This window comes from Lampetra fluviatilis, chromosome 25 (assembly GCF_964198595.1).
Source record: "Lampetra fluviatilis chromosome 25, kcLamFluv1.1, whole genome shotgun sequence".
NCBI lineage: Eukaryota > Metazoa > Chordata > Hyperoartia > Petromyzontiformes > Petromyzontidae > Lampetra > Lampetra fluviatilis.
Window position 1 is genome coordinate 829,879 of NC_136299.1, and position 21,883 is coordinate 851,761.

The following is a 21,883-nucleotide window of genomic DNA, read 5'->3' on the forward strand; positions in this document are numbered from 1 at the left end:
CTGTGGAAGAGATATGTGGATGACACTTTCGTCATCTGGCCACATGGCCTCCCAGCATTGAACCACTTCTTGGACCACATCAATTCTAGACACCCATCTATCAGATTCACCATGGAAGTGGAGAAAGACGGTAAACTACCATTCTTGGATATTCTGTTTAAGAGGAGGCTTGACGGATCCTTGGGACATTCTGTCTACAGGAAAGCCACCCACACAAATTCCTACTTGAAACCGGATTCCCACCACCACCCATCTCAAAAGAATTCTCTCATCAAAACGCTATACCACAGAGCCCATTGCATTTCTGACCAACACCACCTGACTGATGAATTAAGACATGTACATCGGGCCCTCAGGATGAACGGATACTCTGACCGCACTATCCGCCAAGCTGTCTCTCCCACCACACAGAAACAACCACATGAAACTCTGACCAAAACTATCACGTTACCATACATAGCAGGCGTGACCAAAAAGATCTCCAAAATTCTAAACAAACATAAGATCCAAGTCCGATTCAGTACAGTGCATAAAATCCGTGATCTGATTCCCTCTGTGAAGGATGTCGTTCCTGACTTACAGTATCCTGGAGTCTACAAATTGAGTTGCATTTGTGGTGATTGCTACATTGGAGAAACAAAACGTCATGTTGCTGATCGTGTCCGCGAGCACAAGTCAGATCTGAAACACGGCAGAACTGATTCTTCGGCCGTTGCCGATCATTGCTACAACTCGGCGGGCTCTCATGAAATTGTCTTTTCCGAGGCCAAGGTTCTCTGCAAACCTCCGGGCTACCATCAAAGGTTTGTACACGAAGCCATACAAATATACAAACACAGACATGATTTCAACCGTGATGATGGGTACAAACTCAGTAATCACTGGAAAGATGTTATTAACCACGCAAAAAAGACTTAATTACACTTTTTGGACCATCTTATCTGACAGGCACTATTTTAATTTACTTCACCGAGTGTTAACATCCACAGTGTTTAACAGTAATCTCTTCATTGTTCTTTGATCACCGCTCGCCACGTTTCCATTCATTGTGTTGAGCACTACGTGATGTCTTTGATCACCGCTCGCCCTCCGTCCCGGCGCGTCTCCATTGTGTTGAGCACTGCGTGCAGTCTTTGATCGCCGCTCGCCCTCCGTCCCGACACGTCTCCATTCATTGTGTTGAGCACTGCGTGCAGTCTTTGATCACCGCTCCTCCTCCCTCCCGATACGTTTCCATTCATTGGCTACCACAGCCTGATAAGCTCTCCCCCCCCCCTCTCCACCTCCCTTCAACTTGCTTATAAGGGATTACATCTTGAATCATTGCTTCACTTGATGCAGCTAATTCGGCTGTGACGGTCCCACCTGATGACGGAGACTTGTGTTGCCTCCGAAACGTCGTGAATTTTATTTTGTTTTGTTTTATTTTACTTTCATTAATTTTAATGTTTTTACCTACGTGACTTTACCGAAAAAACCTGAGAATACTTGTAGAGGTAACTTCTTTATTACAATACAACACTCCAACAGTCCTGATACTCTGTTACAGCCTAGGTACACAGCCTAGGTACACAGCCTAGATACACTGCTCTGGCTACGCTCTGGGGTCCTCCGGCTACAATTACCCTAGGGGAGGCTAATCTGACCCGACCCAGCCAAGGTGCGGGTCTGGACTCTGGCTTCCTCGGATCTCGCCCTTACAAGGACGTAGAGCCAGGAGTCCCAGAGTCCCACCACTGGCCCTCACAGCGTCCCGGCCCTTACAAGGACAAGCGGGACGAGGGGGTCCAGGGTCCCTAAGCTGGCTGGTCTTGGGTCTTGGGTCTTGAGCTGCGACTGGCCTCGATCGGCCAGGGAGCTGCCCTTTTATGCCTCGTCCCCAACGAGGGGTGGGGTTGTGTGCGCCCCCAGGTATCCCACAGAGTACACACAGCCCCCTCCCCCCCCCCCGTTGGTGGCGCCAAGGGGCTTAAGCATCTGGGTTGCCTGGGATCCTAGCGCCTGGCGCCGAGGCTTATCTGTCTAGGGTCCCAGAGCCCCCAGCAGCGCCTCCCCTCTTATGGCACTACACAGATGCACATTGTTGTGGGCGCCACGGCGGTGAGATGGTAACTACCTTGCCTGCTATACAGGAGGTCATGGGTTAGATCCTGACCCGAATTCCTGTACATTTGGAGCTTGTTTGTTCTCGCCGTGGCCGCGTGGAATTTTCTCTGGATCCTCCAGTTTTTCCCTCCACATTTAGAATAAACATCACACATTTAGAGTATTGGGCTGCATTAAATTTCCACGTGATAAGCCACTCCGTTGAGCTATCATTTAATCCTTATGGCGGTACCCCGGGGTACCAAATAATACAAAATGGCCGAGGCAATTAAATATTTTATTTCTGGGACATTATTTTTTCCAGGGGTGTACTTAACTCCACGACTGGGGTACCAATCAATCTGAAATCAGTGCTACTCCGTGATGTCAAAACGCAGCGAGGACGATTTCACTGAAACCGTGAACGCTCGTATGCACCATAGTGCATCGTGTACATCTCGTCGAGATGAGTCGATTGCCGCAACGCCGACCATCAACAGACTACTACATCACAGACATTATGCGAGAGCCGGGGTACTATGGTACCCCGGGGTACCGCCATAAGGTTCATTTGTGGCCAGGTCGCTTCTGAAAAAGAGCTATATAGCTCAGTGGGCCTTACCTGGTAAAAATACAAATAGTAAATAGTTATTATTGTTGTTTACCCGGGAAAGCTCAATGATACTCAAGACTCTTTTTCAAGAGTGTCCTGGCAAGTATTTGGAATGGGAGGAGGGGGCGATGTTGCTGTGTAATCCCAATTGATTAAAATTGTCGAATATTTTTTTTGCTTTGGGATGTTTTGCCCAATGCCAGTTGCAGTCTATGAATCTTCAGCGATGAGGGAGAAACTAACCTGAGAACCCAGAGGAAACCCATACAGAAGAGGGGGAGAACTTACAAACTACACGCAAAAAGACACCTGAGCCAGGAATCGAACCAAGGCCCTTCTTGATGTGAGGTAGGAGCATTTCCGCTGTACCACCTCCGTGCCACCCAGGGCAGAGATTAGGGTCGCAGCTGGAAGCTGGAACGGTGGTGGTGGTGGCACTGTGCATGGAGTGGGGGTGGTGCGCACCTGTCCGGCGTGTGGTTGTGTTGGTGAGGACTCTGTGCCGCCCAGTGCTGGCATTCTCGCCCAGACTCCGTGCGAGACACTCTCCCTCGATAGCCCCCTCCGTTGCACTGCATGCACTCCTCCTGCTCTGCACAACCCAGCACACCACTCTGTGAATTGATACTAAATGTTAAGCAATGTAAGTAATATTCGCATCGAATATTTGCACTTATATGCTACTTGCTCACATGCCTCAGCAAATCAAATTAGCTTGCATGACATCTCATCTCAAACATTTGGAGTGGCAGCTGTCCCTGTGCAGCACGAGGTGACTTAGCACCTGGCCTGCAAGTGAGCATTGGCCTGAGAGTAGGGGGCGATGATTGCTGCTGCTGTGTATAATCCCAATTGAGGTTCTTGTCTGGGTAATTTTTCTAATTTGGCAAATGTATTGAATACATTAGATTGAGAAAACACAACACTACAAAATGAACACAACTTTGATTAAGTGATGCTGCATCAACAGTGGTGCACACACACAAATAACACCACATTTGTCTATAACCCTGTGGCCTTAAAATAACAAGAATATATATAAAATCAGTGACATTTTGTTTCAGGCCTTCCCAAAGCACATCGTGTAGGGGTTGCCAACTTTTCCAAAGACCAAAGCTCGGACTTATATTTTTCAGTCAGCTCAAGTCTGTTTACTCTGCAGTTTGCTGCAATAAAGTGCAACACGATACCGGTACAAGATCTCGGTAAAACATATAATTTCTGCCCCTCGAACGCAGATTATACCAATTCCTGGACTATCAGGATCAATTCCAGAGCAGTGCCAACCCTAGCCTCCTCCATACACAAAAGGGCTTGTTACTATTCACGGATAAAGGAGTGTTGTTTAACGCACCGATTATGATTCGTTCAGCTCGCTTGCCAGTGAGTTGTAGAAGTTGCAACACAAAAATACCTATATTTTAGTTGTGGAAGAATTCTCACACGCAAATTTAGATATTACGATTAGCTTGAAACTGCCTTAAGCGTTTTCAGTTAAGGATATTTGCTTAACCAGGTGATAATTCAAGAGACCAGAATGCGTGACGTTCCCAAAAGGCCAAAAGCATTTAAAAAAAAATCAAATTAAGCGATGGAGCAATTGGAGCAATACAGCTGCACTACTTCAACAATATCGCGCAGACAAGTCAATGCTAAACTACAAATCTCCTGTTGCGTAAGTCAGCTCGGACGGATTGCTCAATTACATCGGAGAAACATTAAATCAGATGTAGGGTGACTGTTGTACGAAAGCGTAAAGGGACGAGGACGCGCTTCGAGCGAGGGACCCACCACTCTGTGGGACGTCGAGGTGAGGCAGCGCCGGCAGTGGAGCCAGGGGGGGCAGGGGAGCGAGAGGCAGCCCTGGGGGCAGGGAGGGCTGTGGGTGCAGGGGGCCGAGAGGCGGCCATGGGGGCAGGGGGGCGAGAGGCGGCTCTGGGGGCAGGGAGGGCCGAGGGGGCAGGGGGGCGAGAGGCGGCCGTGGGGGCAGGGAGGGCCGAGGGGGCAGGGGGGCAAGAGGCGGCCGTGGGAGCAGGGGGGGCAGGGGTCCCCGCCCAGCCTCCGTCAGGGTTCGGTGGGAGTCGCGGCACTTTGGGATGTCGCAGAACTCGAGGCGTGAGCTGGGGTCCATCGTGTAGCACCACGGCGAGGCCGCTCCGTCCGGGTTCCGACAGAAATTTTCCTCCAGGCCCCTGCATGATCGTTTATTTATAAGACTCTACACCTCCGACAATTAATTATTTGTACATGTATAATATTTATCTATTTACGCAGGAAAGCCACGTAGGGTCCCACTGCATTGGTATGTTTGGTCAATCTCAGTTACATTGGGTGTGTTTTTTAGCTATGGGAGGAAACCAATAAAACGCAGAGGAAGTCTGTGGGGAATGACGGCAGAAAATATAAATGTGCCGTTAAACCTGTCATCACCCAACACAACCAATTATTAAGGTTTGCCACGTAAACAAAACGTGGCAATTAGTTACTAGTCTAGCACACCGGTGTATAGGACAGTAAACCCACAACATTTACAATTACTGGCTGTGTCGGTTGGTGACGGGTTTAACAACACATTCATATTTACGTGATCAGACCCAAAAACCTCCCTCTATTATGGATAATATTGGTCGCGAAAGCCTGCGACGCGTTATATAGAAACTCCACACAGGAATCGACCTCAGGTCCGTCTTGCTGTGAGGCACGAAGTATTACCACTGCGCTGCCACCACCCTGCTGCCCAACAACTGACGTCAACTTTAGATGTCACGAAAAAAATATATATCAATCACATGAATGATACAAATGCATCATCAAAAAAGTCTAAAGTTATTTTCTGCTCAAATGAGCATTGAGGCGGTGCTCATCTTCTCGTTATGGCCCCGTAGGAACCAGTGTACAGGACAACCACTGTCGACTTCCCTATAAAGTGGTACTCAATTTTATCGACCCCTGAGGGATGATGGGCTGAGTCGCTATGTGTGATCCCAATTGAGTAATTTGCGAGAAATTTAAAAACAAACTTGATGCCGGTACACGATGGACCTACTTATTTCAAATGACATCACTGTTAAGCGGACGGCGCCTTCGGGTGTTATGGTGAATATGCTCGCAGGAATAACCAGGGCAGCCTGCCGAACTTGAACCGCTGAACCTCTCTGCGACAAGCGGCAAATATTCTACCAAACAGGCCCGCATCACCGCCCGAAAATTCCGTAATTATGTGCATCATTGTCGATGGTCGTGAGGAGGAGGTAAAGATGCAGTGGGCAATTCGGGCTGCGCACACTGCGGCACGGTGCCTCGCTGGTGGCACAGCGGGTGACTCACCTGCAAGGGTAACTCTCCGGCATTACTCCATGCTTGTGAGGGTACTGGGAGCTCCAGGCTTGGCACTGCTTGCCCGAGCGAGTGGTGGACTGGGTGCCTCGGTAGCTCGCCCCACTGTCTTCCACGCACCGCTGCGAGGAATTCACGGCCGGCAGTATCGCAGGCACATGCTCTGGAAAAACGGCAAAAGTCGGCGCGATCTCCTGCTGCTTAAATGAGCTCAGAGGCGTTTGCGCTCAATGTCCTGTTTACAGCCCTGCAAAGCCAGTGGTGGAAATTCTACATTCCTATGGCGAGGGGCGTGAGTCTGTGCATAGGACAACCGTGGTTGACTTCCCTACAAAGTGGTACATATTTTATCGACCTCTGAGGGATGATAGGCTGAGTTACCACCCGCCACCCCCACAACCTTCCGATTGCGAACTGCTCACTCCAAAGCTGAGCCACCCAGCCGTATGTAATTGGTTGACTTCCCTACAAAGTAGTACTCATTTATATTTCATTAAGAGATGATGGGCCGGGTCAACCGACAACCAGGATGTGAAACTCACAACTTTCCGATTGTGAGCCGCTTGCTTCGCACTGAGCCATCTGGCCGGTCGTACCAATATATTGGACATCACTCCTTGTTATTGGTGAAAAAGAGCTTCATAGCTCATTGGATTCCTCCAGTATAAATCCATGAGCTGATTCTGTTGTTGAAGTTGCCCAGTAAGTTAAAACAGTGACATGCGATTGAGCAACTAATAAATAAAATAATTGTAACCGTTCTGATAGCTACAGGCTTAGTGCTGTGTGGAAGCGTATTATTAAGTAATACTACACTGTTTAATTGCATGCCTATAGAGGTCACCATATATTCTATGGGTCTTTTGGTAAAGCCACGTAGATAGAAAAATAATTAAAAAATATCACGACGTATCGATCGCAACACAAGCAATCGTCTTCAGGCGAGAGAGAGAGAGAAAACTGCTGAGACAAGGTCTTAAATAGGCCTGAGATGGGTGCATCAAGGTAGGTGGGTGGAGCTAGAGCTGGTCAAACCACAGAGGCTGAGGCAAGTGGCCTTTGTATTGTGAGAGATTAGCCTGTCGGGCGCCACCAAAGCTGTGGAGGTGGTCATTGTATTGTGTGTAGCCCAAGGGTAAGTGGGCGGGGCTAGAGATGGTATTTGCATGTAAATGTAAGATCGGAGGGCGCCCTGAGGCTGTGGAGGTGGCCATTGTATTGTGAGAGATTAGCATGTCAATGTAAGAGAACCACGGCAACGTTGGATGTGCTCGGTTAATAACGTCCTTCCAATGATTGCTCAGTTTGTACCCATCTTCTCAGTTGAAATTGTGTCTGTGTTTATATGTCTGGATAGCTTCATGAACTAATCTGTGTTGTTAGCCAGTAGGTTTGCAGAGTACCTTCGTCTGGAAAAAATCAATTTCGTGTGTGCCCACAACATTAAAACAATGATCAGTCATGGCCACGGTATTGGTTCTACCGTGTTTCAGATCTGCCTTATATTCACGAACACGGTTCGAGACATGTTGCTTAGTTTCCCCAATGTAACTACTGCCGCAGACACAGCTTAGTTTGTAGATACCCGGATATTGCATGTCAGGGATGACATCCTTCACAGATAGGATCAGATCATGAATTTTATGTACTGTGTTAAATAGAACCTGGATCTTGTGTTTGTTCATGATTTTGGAAATCTTTTTGGTAACCCTTGCAATGTATGGCAAGGTGATGGTTTTGGGCCCTCAGATGGTTCTTTCCCAACGGGTGAGGTGATAGCTTTACGGATTGTGTAGTCCAAATATCCATTCATCTTGAGGGCTTGGTGTACGTGCTCAAATTCACTGGCTAGGTGGTGATGGCCGGAAATACAACGAGCTCTATGGTGTAGAGTTTTGATGAGGGAATTCTTCTGGGCTGGATGGTGGTGGGAGTCAGGTTTTATGTAGGCATCCGTATAAGTGGCTTTCCTGTAGACAGAGTTGATGTGGTTGAAGAATTGGTCCAGCGCTGGTAGGCCATGTGGCCAGTTGACGAACGTGTCATCTATGTATCTCTTCCACAAGGAAGGATGTAGGATGGATGCCTGGATGGCATCTGTCTCAAATTTATCCTTGAAAATATTGGCTACAACTGGAGATAAGGGAGAACCCATTGGGGTACCTTCAACTTGTTTGTAGAATGTTCCATTCCAGGTGAAGTAAGTCTTGGTGAGGCAGTGTCTAACCAGGGCAGGTACATCAGCATTCAGTCCTTGTTGGACCAAATCTTCAATTATTGTAATGGTGTCAGGCACAGGAACTTTGGTAAACAAAAATACCACATCGAAATTGACAAGTCACCTGAAGATAGTGAGATGTCCTTAATTAGAGATACCAAGTGAGCCGAGTTAAGTACCGCTGAGGTGGTCTTGCCAGTGAATGGATGTAAGGTCTCAGACAGAAATCAGGCCAGTTTGAAGGTGGGTGAGTCAATGGTGGAGACGATAGGACGGAGTGGTGTACCTTCTTTATGGATTTTTGGTAAGCCATAAAATCTGGGTGGTCTAGCAGCAGAGGGTTTTAGAGAGAGCCACTTGTTTGGTTTGATTAAAGATGCCGAATCAGTTATGATTTTGTTGGTTTTTGTAACCAGGCTGTCGGTAGGATTTCTATTGATTTTTTGGTATAGCTGCCATCATTAAGTAGGTCCTGAATTTTGTTATTGTATGTGGTTTTGTCCATGATGACAGTGGCATTTCCCATGTCGGCTGAGAGGATGACTATGTCATCTCTCTTTTTTAGTTGAGAAAGCTCAAAGCGCTCATCCTTGCTGATGTTGCTAATAGGTGTCTTAGCGTTTTTGAGGATTGCAGCGATTTCAGATCTTGCCACGTCTGCAGGAATGTGTCACAAACCCTTAAGGACTACGTCGACCTGGGCAATGATATCAACTGGGATGTGTTTAGGGGTGACTGCGAAATTCAACCCTTTAGCTAGAACCGAATTTAGGCTGTTGGAAATTGGGCTGTTACTCTGATTGATCACAATCTTGTCATGCCTAACTTTTTAATGTGTGGATCTGGCTTGGGACCCCCAGACCCGCTGTCCTTCTAAGAGTCGGGACTGAGTGGGCCAGTGGCCGGGACCCGAGGATCTTGGCTGGGTCGGGTCAGGATAGCCTCCCCTAGGGCCCCTAGTCAGAGGGCTGAGAGTTCATAGTCCCAGTGTTAGGAGGCACGATAGCCCGGAGGCCATACCTCCCCAAGTGGTGGGTGTAAGGGGCCGTTACCCCTTTTGTGTTAGGGACCTTGTATTGAGTTTATTTGTTATATAAAAGTGTTACCTCAAGTACCGGCTCTCCCTCGTCTTTGGGCTCACTACACATTCATCTTGAGGGCTTGGTGTACGTGCTCCAGTTCACTGGCTAGGCGGTGATGGTCGGAAATACAACGAGCTCTATGGTGTAGAGTTTTGATGAGGAAATTCTTCTGGGCTGGATGGTGGTGGGAGTTAGGTTTTAGGTAGGCACCGTATGCGTGGCTTTCCTGTAGACAGAGTGTCCCATTGAGCCATCTGGTCTCTTTTCGATTAAAACATCCAAGAATGGTAACTTGCCATCCTTTTCCACTTTCATGGTGAATTTGATGGCTGAGTGTATGGAATTGATGTGATTGAAGAATTGGCTCAGCGCTGGTAGGGACAAAACCACATTCCGCGACACTAAGGTAATACCGATTGCCTTTACACTGACATCTGCTGCCGTCACTTCTCCGAATGCTAAACGGTCTTATTCAGGGCCGGCCTAGCCCTGATTTCAGAGAGAATAAGATTGCTCCGATTTGAACTAGACCAGGGGTCTGCAACCTTTAAGACATAAAGAGCCACTTGGACCCGTTTCCGAAGGAAAAAACAAACTGGGAGCCGCAAAACCATTGCAACTATTAAAACAAATATAACACTGCATATATTGTTTCTTACCTTATTGCTATATACAGGATCGTGCAGTCAGCTGTCAATCTGAATAAAAAAAGGACTTTTTCACTTAACAATGTAAAATATATTTTTGCAAATTAATAGCTAAATTACCTGGTTAATGGGATTTTTGCTCCTGAACCTCAGTGCACAGTGTCTGCACATCAGGGCTGTAAGACGTCACCTTCATTTTCACACAGGCTTGCAAGCTGTCATCTGTGAGGCGTGATCGATGTTTGTTTTTAATATAGTTCATGTTGGAGAAGACCTGCTCACATACATATGTGGAGCCGAAGATCGACAGGACTCCAAATGCATACTTTTTCATGTTTATATAAGTGTTGGGGATGGCATTCCATGTTTCGAATACAAGTTTGTCCTGTTTGGGAAGGTTTTCAATATCACTCCATTTATGATTCTGAGCCAGAATGGCCTTCTGACGGGCAACATCCTCAAGAGTAGCGGTCAAGCATTTGAACTTGGACACCCATATATCTTTGTCGGCTATATCAGCCAGTTCCATCTCAAGATCAGGTTGACTTACACCTGCAAATGCAGTCATATTCAATAGGGATGGATCGATCGCCAGGGGAGTGACAGGGAAGGATAATGTCGTTTTTTCCTCTCTGAACTCACAGAATCGTTTCCCAAACGAACTTTGCATTGTGGTGATTGCAGACTTGAAATATTCCAAATTTATCGTATCATGACTTTGTTTGAACTCTCTCAAAGAGGGAAAGTGAGACAGTGTACCTCTCTGTAAATCTTTGACAAACACTGTCAACTTGCGCTCGAATGCCAAAACCTCCTCCAGCATGTGCAGGGCTGTGCCTCCTTTCCCCTGAAGAGTTGTATTTAGCGTGTTTAGATGTGCTGTCATGTCTACCATAAAATGTAATTTTTCCAGCCACTCTGGCTGTTCCAGCTCAGCAAAGGTGAGCTCTTTGCTGCCCAGGAAGGTTTTTACTTCTTCCAAACATGTGACAAAGCAACGGCAACGTTATTGCCTGTCACCGGGCGGGCAGTGTGGAGCTGAGCGGCGACCTGTCAGCAGCGGCAACGCCAGAGCAGGTGTCACAGTGCGCCTCCTCCCCTCGCTAGCATCCGCCCCAGAGCCGCGGTCAAGGTTCAAAAGAGCCGCATGCGGCTCCGGAGCCGCAGGTTGCCGACCCCTGAACTAGACAATTTAGACAAGACTCTCTTACAATCACACTTAACATTGACAGAAAAAATGTCTACATCTGATTGGGACCATGTAGATAACATGACAGCCTCTTCAGCCGCCTCAATGTCAGCTAAATGCAAAGATAACCTGATTTCCAAGTTCAACGTCCTGTCCAAGAAGAAGCCAGATCCACACTTTAAAAAGTTAGATGGTGACAAGATTGTGATCAATCTGAGTAACAACTCAATTTTCGACAGCCTAAAATCGGTTCTAGCTAAAGGGTTGAATTTTGCAGTCACCCCTAAACACATCGCAGTTGACGATATCATTGCCCAGGTCGACGTAGCCCTTAAGGGTTTGGGACACATTCCTGCAGATGTGGCAAAATTAGAAATCGCAATCCTCAAAAACGCTAAGACACCTATTATCAACTTCAGCAAGGATGAGCGCTTTGAGCTTTCTCAACTAAAAAAGAAAGATGACATAGTCATCCTCTCAGCCAACAAGGGCAATGCCACTGTCATCATGGACAAAACCACATACAATAACAAAATTCAGGACCTACTTAATGATGGTAGCTATACTGAAATCAATAGAGATCCTACCAACAGCCTGGTTATGAAAACCAACAAAATCATCACTGATTCGACATAGCGGCTCTCTCTAAAACCCTCTGCTGCTAGACCACCTAGATTGTATGGCTTACCAAAAATCCATAAAGAAGGTACACCACTCCGTCCTATCATCTCCACCATTGACTCACCCACCTACAAACTGGCCTGATTTCTGTCTGAGACCTTACATCCATTCACTGGCAAGACCACCTCAGCGGTACTTAACTCAGCTCACTTGGTATCTCTAATTAAGGACATCTCACTATATTCAGGTGACTTGCTTGTCAGTTTTGATGTGGTATCTTTGTTTACCAAAGTTCCTGTGCCTGACACCATTGCAATCATTGAAGATTTGGTCCAACAAGGACTGAATGATGATGTACCTGCCCTGGTTAGACACTGCCTCACCAACACTTACTTCACCTGGAATGGAACATTCGACAAATAAGTTGAAGGTACCCCAATGGGTTCTCCCTTATCTCCAGTTGTAGCCAATATTTTCATGGAGAAATTTGAGAGAGATTCCATTTAGGCATCCAGCCTACGTCCTTCCTTGTGGAAGAGATACGTAGATGACACATTCGTCATCTGGCCACATGGCCTACCCGCACTGGGCAAATTCTTCAACCACGTCAATTCCATACACCCAGGTGGAAAAGGATGGCAAGTTACCATTTTTCGATGTTTTAATCGAAAAGAGACCAGATGACTCAATGGGACACTCTGTCTACAGGAAAGCCACTCATACGAATGCCTACCTAAAACCTGACTCCCACCACCATCCAGCCCAGAATAATTTCCTGATCAAAACTCTACACCATAGAGCTCGTTATATTTCCGACCATCACCACCTAACCAGTGAACTGGAGCATGTACACCAAGCTCTCAAGACGAATGGATATTCGGACTTCACAATCCGTAAAACTATCACCCCAACCATTGGGAAAGAACCATCTGAGGACCCAATCAAAATCATCACCTTACCATGCATAGCAGGGGTTACCAAAAATATTTCCAAAATCATCAACAAACACAAGATCCAGGTTCGATTTAACACAGTACATAACATTTGTGATCTGATCCCATCTGTGAAAGATGTCATCCCTGACATGCAATACCCCGGCGTCTTCAAACTAAGCTGTGTCTGTGGCTGCGGCAGTAGTTACATTGGGGAAACTAAGCGACATGTCTCGGACCATGTTTGTGAACATAAGGCAGATCTGAAACACGGTAGGACCAATACCTCGGCCGTGGCTGATCATTGTTTTAACGATGTGGGCACACAGGACATTGTTTTTTCCAAGACGAAGGTACTCTGCAAACCTACTGGCTATCAACAAAGATTTGTTCATGAAGCCATCCAGATATATAAACACAGACACAATTTCAACCGAGAAGATGGGTACAAACTGAGCAATCATTGGAAGGATGTTATTAACCAGTTTAAGTCATAACTGACTATGATGGTTCCATCCTACCTGTCGATGCTAGCTGTTATTTCCGACTCTCTGAGTTGCCTTGCCAGGTTGGATGTCTTTGCATTGACAGGCTGGATGTCTCACGAGCAAATCCACCGTTGCGGTGGTTCTCTTACATTGACATGCTAATCTCTCACAATACAATGGCCACCTCCACAGCCTCAGGGCGCCCTCCGATCTTACATTTACATGCAAATACCATCTCTAGCCCCTCCCTCTTACCCTTGGGCTACACACAATCAACAGGCTGAATGTCTCACTAGCACATCCACCATGGCGGTGGTTCTCTTACATTGACATGCTAATCTCTCACAATGCAATGGCCACCTCCACAGCCTCAGGGCGTCCTCCGATCTTACATTTACATGCAAATACCATCTCTAGCCCCTCCCTCTTACCCTTGGGCTACACACAATCAATGGGCTGAATGCGCATCCAAAAGCGCCGCGCAATGCAGTGACTGCCAACACGTCTGTCCTCTTAAAGTATTTATTTGGCAGTGAGTCACAACGTGTACAGAGCCGCAATCTGTGAGAATTACAGACATAACACTCACAGGTGACGTTCACCTTCCTGTTACACCCCCACTCCTCATTCGCCCTTCGACCCCTGTGTGGTCTACGGAGACCGGGTGGACAGACGACGACTTGAGCAGCAGCCGGTAACGAAGTCACACGCACAGTCGGACCTTTACAGCACTGCATAGTCAGAGCTGTGGAGCGGCGGCGTAGTGGTTAGCGCCATGCGTTTCGAACCCATCGACCAGAGTTGGATTCCCGCTCACAACCAATTAAAATGGTGAATATTTGAACCGGTCTTGTGCCTCCGCTAGGTCGACTCAACCGCAAACGAGTACCTGGTGTGAAAACATCGCCACGAGGAAGACAAAGGTGGCCGGGCGTGGTGTTGGCCACTCACCCCCTTGCGTGTCGTGCCGGCCTTCATAGGTACTACCCGCTGACATCCCTTTCCCCAACAGCCCGTTACAGGCTACACGGGGGATTTGAGGATGAGCGGTGGCGGGGAGGGCGAGGACTCACGGCATTTGGGAACCGCGCAGAGCTCCCAGCGCAGCAGTGGGTCCGTGGTGAGACACCAGGGCCTCGGCTGCCCGTCCGGGTTCCGGCAGAAATTGTGCCTCATTTCGTTGCCCGGGAATCTGGAGAGAAGCCGTGAATTATTTGTCTGCTTTGTGCATCTGGTATTCGTGGGATGCATTTTATTTTAATGTACATTAATGTGTGTGTTTTTGGTACAAGGTAATGGTGGTGTGGTATGGGGCCCTGCTGATGGAGAGGCCTCCGTTAGAGCGAACTGACACATGCAAGGTTCAGTTGACAACATATCCGTGTCACTTGGATATGCTTTGTAGGATTGATGGAGCTATGACTGGAACGCATCACAACCGTGTGCGCCAGTTGGTCGGCGGTGGAGCAAGCACCTCACAATCAGAAGAGTTGCGAGTTCGAATCCAGGGTTGGGGCGTTGACTCAACCCATCATCCTTCCCTCCTTGGATCGATTAAATAAGTACCACAGTGGTGGTCCCCACTGGCCAACGACTGGAAACCGATTATCAGATTTAACAGCACACACACGGGTGTGCAGCGTTGCAGGCATAGCGCTCACATCCTTGTCCAGACCATTAACTCAAAAATAACTGAATGTGTGGCCACGTTGGCGTTTAGAATCACCCCCTCAAAGAGTTGACAAAATGTGGCCATCCTGGCAGGAGGTGACCACCGCCGCAACGCCCAACTGAGTGGGAATTCATTTTGCATGATCAAGAGCCGTTAGGGCGCCGTAGTGGTGAGATGTTAACTCCCTCGCCTGGTCGTGGGTTTGATCCCGATTCTGACACCTGTAAATTTGGAGTTTGTGTGTCTCTCTCTCCGTGGTTGCGTGGATTTTTCTCCAGGTCCTCCTGTTTTTCCCTCCATGTTTAGAATGAACATCACACATTTAATAATATTTGGCTGCTATAAATGTCCACGTGATAATAAGCCACTTCGTTGAGCGATAATTTGTGATAAGCAGGTCGCTTCTGAAAAAGAACTACACAGCTCAGTGGGCCTTACCTGGTAAAATATTTTTGTTTTGTTTAGTTTTAATAGTTTCAGATTAATGGAGCTGGTGTGTAGAGTGGGTGCTAGAGGCATGTGTAACCTGTTGGCTGTGAAACTGTGAGTGTGTGGAGATTGAAAGTCCCATCGCTGGCATTCTTTCCCCGATTGCGTTTGAGAAACATTTCCCTGATAATCTTCCCCGGAGCACTGGTAACAGTTTTCTGAAACGAGGAAAAGAAAATATTAACTTTGTATGTATGTTGAACTTTTTCGCACCGTACATAGCCAACCATGCTATATCCCATGATATAGTGGGGCAAATATTTACAGCAAACAGTCTGAACCATATCTTTGCAGCGATTCCTACTGCATGCTAAATATTTAAATTTTTACATTCTCAAAAAAGCATCAATGTATAACGTACAAGATACCCATTCGTATCATACACTCTCGGTCCAATACAAGTAGCGCCAACACGGACGTCTCAAGTTCAAGTTGACTTTGTCTGACCAAGTGAGAACTCAAGAGACGAGTCTCACTTGCAAGAATGAGCTGGGTCACAAAACCGTAAAAAGCAATATCGTGAAAACTAAGTACACCAATGAAGTGCAGCCACTTGCGTTGTATATATTGTCTACGTTGTACCCACACCCACATTATGGGTCGTCCAACAGCGAGCGCGTTTGCGCTGGTGGGATGCGGAGAGTTTCACGTTACGTGTGTTTGGCTGAGACGGATCCCGGCAGGCAGGCACACCGCAGACCTCCCACCGCCGGGCTGGGTCGGTGGTGTAGCACCAGGGCCCTGACACGCCGTGATCCGGATTCCTGCAGAAATTATCCTCCAGCCCTAACTCGGGGTGAGTCCAAGGCGTGAAGCTAACACAGAGCAAAAAACACTCAAAGTTGATTTTGGCCTTCCAATCAAACGCGGAAACAACTCGGTTAAACGTCGTAGTAGGCTTTCCCGACCAATATTATCCATAAGAGGTTTTTTGGGTTAGACCTTGTTAATAGAAGTGTGTCGTTAAACCAGCCACCACCCGACACAACCAAATAATAAGGGTTCTCACCTAAACAAAACGTTGCAATTAGTTACTAATTTAGCATGTCGGTGTGTCTTATCAGGCGACAGCCAGAATTGTGGAGAAATCCTCCTCCTGATGAGGCTGGTTGTAATTACCAACGAAACGTCACACTCAAAATGTAAATGTTGTGGGTTTACTCTCCAACACACAACCGGTGTGCCAACTAATAACTAATTGGCACGTTTTGTTTACGTGACAAACCTTACTAATTGGCTGTGTCGGGTCGTGGCGGGTTTAAGGACACATTTATTTTTATGCGATCTAACCTAAAAAAGACCTCTTATGGATAAAACAACCGCTCGGGGTTTCTGTTGAATATCACAGAACAGTGTAGGGATAACCACATTTTCTGGTTCTAAAGGACAAAATGGCCACAAATTCTGTTATTTTGAGTTGGCGGTCTGGAAAAGGCTGAGTGTGTTTGTGCATGCAAATGACGCATGACTTTGTGTGTTGTTGATTCTAAGTGATGTGAAGGATCTGACACACACGTAAACACATGGAGAGGTGTGTGTGTGTGTGTGCAGCTTGCATAAACATTCTGCCGAGTATGTAGCCGCTGGGAAAATTGAGAAGCCAGTGCACAAAAGTGCAGCGCGAGTGAGTTAAACCAACATGGAGTGTCGTCTGCGCTTGGCAGGACCTTGCTTAATGTTTCCAAACCCCCTCTACAAATATCGAGAGCTCAATGAGTCACCTTGTGTTTGGGTGAGCATCACAAACAAGTGAAATGTAGCTGACCTGGGTGAACCGCGCAGGGTAATGATTAAGTTAAAAACGCTGCAATATAAGGTGTAACACAAACATTAGCGTCGTTTACACCATTGGAACCTCATTTGCCAGTAAAAAATATGATAATTCTTTTTTTACCCTTCTATCTGGCAACAAAACTGACACTTTTTTACAAGGAGTCATGTTTGCATAGACCACAATACCTGCAGTTATGTTTTTTGTTTGCATTATGACTGCAGGTATTGTGGTCTATGGAAACATGACTCCTTGTAAAAAAGGTGTCAGTTTTGTTGCCAGAGAGAAGGGTAAAAAAACAATTATCATATTTTTTACTGGCAAATGAGGTTCCAATGGTGAACACAAACACTTGGATATTGGCTTCTTGACTTAAAGTAGCATTGTCAGTTACCCCTGTGCATTAACTGTTAAGTGCATTAGGTGGGCAGTTGTGGAATCATTAAATGTGTGACATCACTTTAACATCCACGAACATACTGCATTTTTTTTCTGGTGAAGAAATACACAAATCTAGAAACACGTAGTAACGAATTGGCACGTTTTGTTTACTTGACAAAGCTTACTAATTGGCTGTGTCAGGTGGTGGCAGGTTTAACGACACATTTTTTTTATACGCGATCTGACTCAAAAACCTCTGTTATGGATAATATTGGTCGGAAATCTTCCTACGTGATGAACTGACATAAATACTGTCTGAAAATAATGTGCACATTCTCATAAAATGGCATTTCTATCTCTATTTGGATGAGGAAAGGCATGACACATTACGCATATATAATTAAGTTGGAATGCATGCGACGCAAATTAAATGAAATCACCAGCAACAATGACCGCCCACCTATCAACTGCTATGCGATTTCATGCAACTTCGCTGTCAAATGTGAGACAGAATATTTGGAATATTCACAGCATAAAGGCTTTTGGAAAAATGTCATACTCAATTTCCATGAATTCAAGTGGAATAGCTGGCTGTGGAGATGTGCCAGGATACGCAGCTAACGCCACACCGGCACTTCTCAGAACACCAGATACGTGCATTGAAACTTTACAGAACGACTCCTATTGCTACACCGCGATGTCTCCGCTGCGGAGAAACGGCAGTGACCACGGGCTGCTGATGTGTGAATGTTTTATATCTGGAGTCCTACATTTAAATTTCAACCACTGGACATGAACATTACACATACGTTTAGGTGATTGCTGAAAACACAATCAACCGTCATTTGTCTTGCGTTAGTCCACTCGCATCGAGAGAAAGGGAAATACTTGGGGCGGTGTGGCTTGTTCGTGCTCCAGAATTGGCACTGGCGTCCCGATGTTGTTTTGGAGACCGTCCCTCTGTAGGAAATGCCAAGGCCCACCATGCAGTCTTGCAAATAAACTGAGAAATGTTAACACAAAGATACGTTAATCCCGTGCACCTTGCGGGTAGTTTGTAATCATATCCATAAGGTTATACATTACTACATTAAATTTGGATTACACACAGCAACAACAGTCATAGCCCCCTACTGGCAGACCGATGCCGACTTGCAGGCCGGCGCAGTCACCTCGTGTTGCACAGGGACAGCTGCCACTGGGGGTGCCCTTTAAATGTTTTAAATGAGATAATAATTTCAATTTATAAAGCGGGCATAAACATGTGATGTAAGGAGCTCTGAGTTGTTAAAGCATTTAAGCAATGCATATACATTCATATATTTATTATTATGTACTAGTTGTTTGTGTAACTTATCAATGGTATAGCATCACCAACCACCCACGGGAGCCACGGTGGCGAGATCTTAACTACTTCGCCTGATATACAGGAATGTGTATGTTTGATTCCGACCCACGTGTCTCTCCCCGTGGTCAGATTAATTTTTCTCCGGGTCCTCCGGTTTTTCCCTCCACATTTATAAATATGCATTTCGAGTATTTGGCTGCTGTAAATTTCCACATGATAAGCTGCTTCGTTGAGTTATAATTCTAATTTGTGGCCAGATCACTTCAGTGGGGCTTACCAAGTAAAATAAAACAGTTTATAGTTTAACTTAAACTCCCTGCCCCTGTTCAGGCATGGGCTCAATACCTTCCCTTTGCCTCTGTCTATGACTGCTTCTCTACATCCAGTAAATATTCCAGGGTAATTCTGTTCAGCACCGTGCAATGCACTCACATTATTTACACGCTGATTCAATCCACACGCATTGCAGTTTTATTGTGACCCCGTTGCTAGATGGGGGTTTTGTTTCTCTGTGGATGGAGGCTTATCACAAATGCACAGAACGGAGGTTCAAGCCCACGTCTGGATTTCGCCTGGACAGTCGGGGAACTGGCATCTCTGTTTGGGTGGCAGGTATTGATTTGTACCAAGATCTGGTGCCGGTAATTGTGTGGAACTTTATCACAGAAAATTCCAAAGTTTTGATAGACCTGGGCAAACAAATATGGAAAAGGTGGCAGTCTTTAAGTCCGGAATGAGTTGCCACCACAAATGCCCAACTCCACGTTTCCATCAGTGGCCACACTCCCACGTTTTGATTCTCTGGGATTTTGGCCCTGCACTCGTTTGACGTGTCATGGCAGTTGCAGGAAGCGCCATTGGTTATTTATGTATCTATTTCTGCCATGCCTCTCGCACCACTCCCACTTCATCCATTTTGCCAGCGCACAACGGCGGAGTGCGGTCTGGCAAACTGTGGAATTGCCATCCCACCCCCCGATGCATAACAAAAAAATAATTTTCCACTAAAAACAGCCACCATATCACCAAAATGTGGAGGAATCTCAGCACAAACCCACTGAATAAATTCTACCCTGTGTCTCAAAATACGTCCAGAGAATTTTGTATAAAAGTTTAAACGTGTGATTTATTTTATTTTATACCTACGTGATTTTACCGAAATAACCAAAGAGTAAAACGTTTAAACGATAAAGCCTTTGGTGGCTGCGCAATGGGCTCGTGAATTCCATATTAAAATACCATGCAAACACCCTGCACTTATATTCAATTCCGTTATTATAAGACAAACATCTTTAAAAAATATATATTTATCCAACATGAAAACAAGGCCCTTTTTAACGTTGAGTTTGTCTGAAAAGTCTTTCTCATGAACGTACCGATTTTCTCGTAGAGTGAGGAGCCAGGTTTGGCAATGGCTGTTTTCATGAGGCTGTTGACTGGCAAGGTGGCGCAGTGGTTACTTTCCACATCGTATACAAATGCCCTGCAAACGTGAACAAAAAAAATGGTTATAATCATATTAACAAGAAACAGCACAGTACATGAAGATTCATATGAGATGTTTTTATAATGTCAATGTAAAAGGACGATAATACTGACCTGCAAGTGAACGTGGTTTCGGCATTGCACACTTTGGCACACTTTTCCCAAGTCTCAATGACATACGACAACTGTGTGATAGAATGAAGGCTCGAGTCTGGAGTTAATTTATACGCTTGAAGTTTGCTCGTGAGATCTGTAAAAAAAAGAATTTTGACATTTTTTGTCTGGGTAATGGTGGAACATAACGTCATGACGCTGCACTATGAACCTAGAAATTTGAGTTGTATTCCTTGATTAACATCAGTGGTAACGTTGCTGCCTGTCCACAAGTTTGACTCGGACAGTCGAGGAATTGGCATCTGTGTTTTGGTGACAGGTTTTTATTTGTAAAGAAATCTGCTGCCAGTATTTCCTTGATCTTTATTGCAGTAAACTGCACACGTCTGATAGACCAAAGGCTGATTGAAAAATACGTTCTGGATTGGTCTGCAGTGGAAAAGTTATCAACCGTGGTGGGAAGTGAAATCCGAACTGCTCCTGGGCTCTCCACCTTCACCAACCCGCACGGACCAGCAGAGTGAAGTAAGCTCAAACAACCCCCATGACCCACAAAGACAATGATCCCCTGTGTAGCCTTAACAGATCGTTGGGGCAAGTGCTCTTAGCGAACATCTATGAAGGCCGGAACGGCACACGAGGGGGTGGGTGGCCAGCACCACGCCCGGTCGCCTTTATCTCCCCAGTGGCGATGTTTACACACCGCACCAGGTACTCATTTGAGGCTGAGTCGACCTCGGGGAAGATGTCCAGGACCGGTTCAGATAATCGTCACTGGTGTTGGTCATGAGCGGGAATCGAACTCGGGTGGCCGGGTTCGTCGTGCAGTAGGCTTAACCGCCGCTCCCACTCGTGATACTATAGTGGCTGTACCGGTTATCTTTGGATTTCTTTTGGTGAGAATATATTTTTCCAGAGGCTCCTTCCATATGAACGTCACCCACAAGATGCAGTCTACATGGTCAGCTGCCCACGCAGCTTCAACGTCGCTCTCACAGGCGAGTTCGCACACCTCGCTTTCAAGTTGCTTTACTTAGAATACCTTTTTTTTATATATATAAAAGCCTTCTCACATAAATCTAGCTAACATTTATAGCACGTCACATTTGCCAGGATTTGACAAGTCAAAGTATAGGAGGAGTGTGTCACATTATAAACAGCAGACTCATTTATACAATACTACATGGTATTAAAATTAACACTATGCAGCAAAGATAATACTATTGACATTATTACCTTGCGCGGCACTCCAAGTTTCAAATGTGAAGAGACAGAGCAAGGAGGAGAGGATCTGCCAATGCATTTTGCCTGTAGCAGAGCCCAGCTCCGAGATGAAGATTCATCTAGAGTCTGCTCAAAGTCTGCTAGGATTATTGATTTTTTTTTAAATAAACGTTCTCTTAATATTTAAC

At 46.1% G+C, this 21,883-nt stretch overlaps 1 protein-coding gene across 1 annotated transcript in view; it reads right to left on the reverse strand.

Annotated features, from left to right (window-relative positions):
* LOC144941634 (plasminogen-like) overlaps positions 1 to 21,774 on the reverse strand; it is a 49,550-nt gene extending 27,776 nt beyond the window's left edge. Inside the window, exons 1-10 of the mRNA XM_078867965.1 lie at positions 21,708 to 21,774; positions 20,472 to 20,607; positions 20,249 to 20,355; positions 18,413 to 18,527; positions 16,027 to 16,187; positions 15,410 to 15,530; positions 14,285 to 14,403; positions 6,026 to 6,197; positions 4,490 to 4,890; positions 3,164 to 3,290 (exon numbers count right to left, since the gene is read on the reverse strand). Coding sequence (XP_078724091.1) covers positions 3,164 to 3,290; positions 4,490 to 4,890; positions 6,026 to 6,197; positions 14,285 to 14,403; positions 15,410 to 15,530; positions 16,027 to 16,187; positions 18,413 to 18,527; positions 20,249 to 20,355; positions 20,472 to 20,607; positions 21,708 to 21,774 — 1,526 coding nt within the window. The remainder of the gene's footprint in view (positions 1 to 3,163; positions 3,291 to 4,489; positions 4,891 to 6,025; positions 6,198 to 14,284; positions 14,404 to 15,409; positions 15,531 to 16,026; positions 16,188 to 18,412; positions 18,528 to 20,248; positions 20,356 to 20,471; positions 20,608 to 21,707) is intronic.
* Between the last annotated feature and the right edge of the window lie 109 nt (positions 21,775 to 21,883).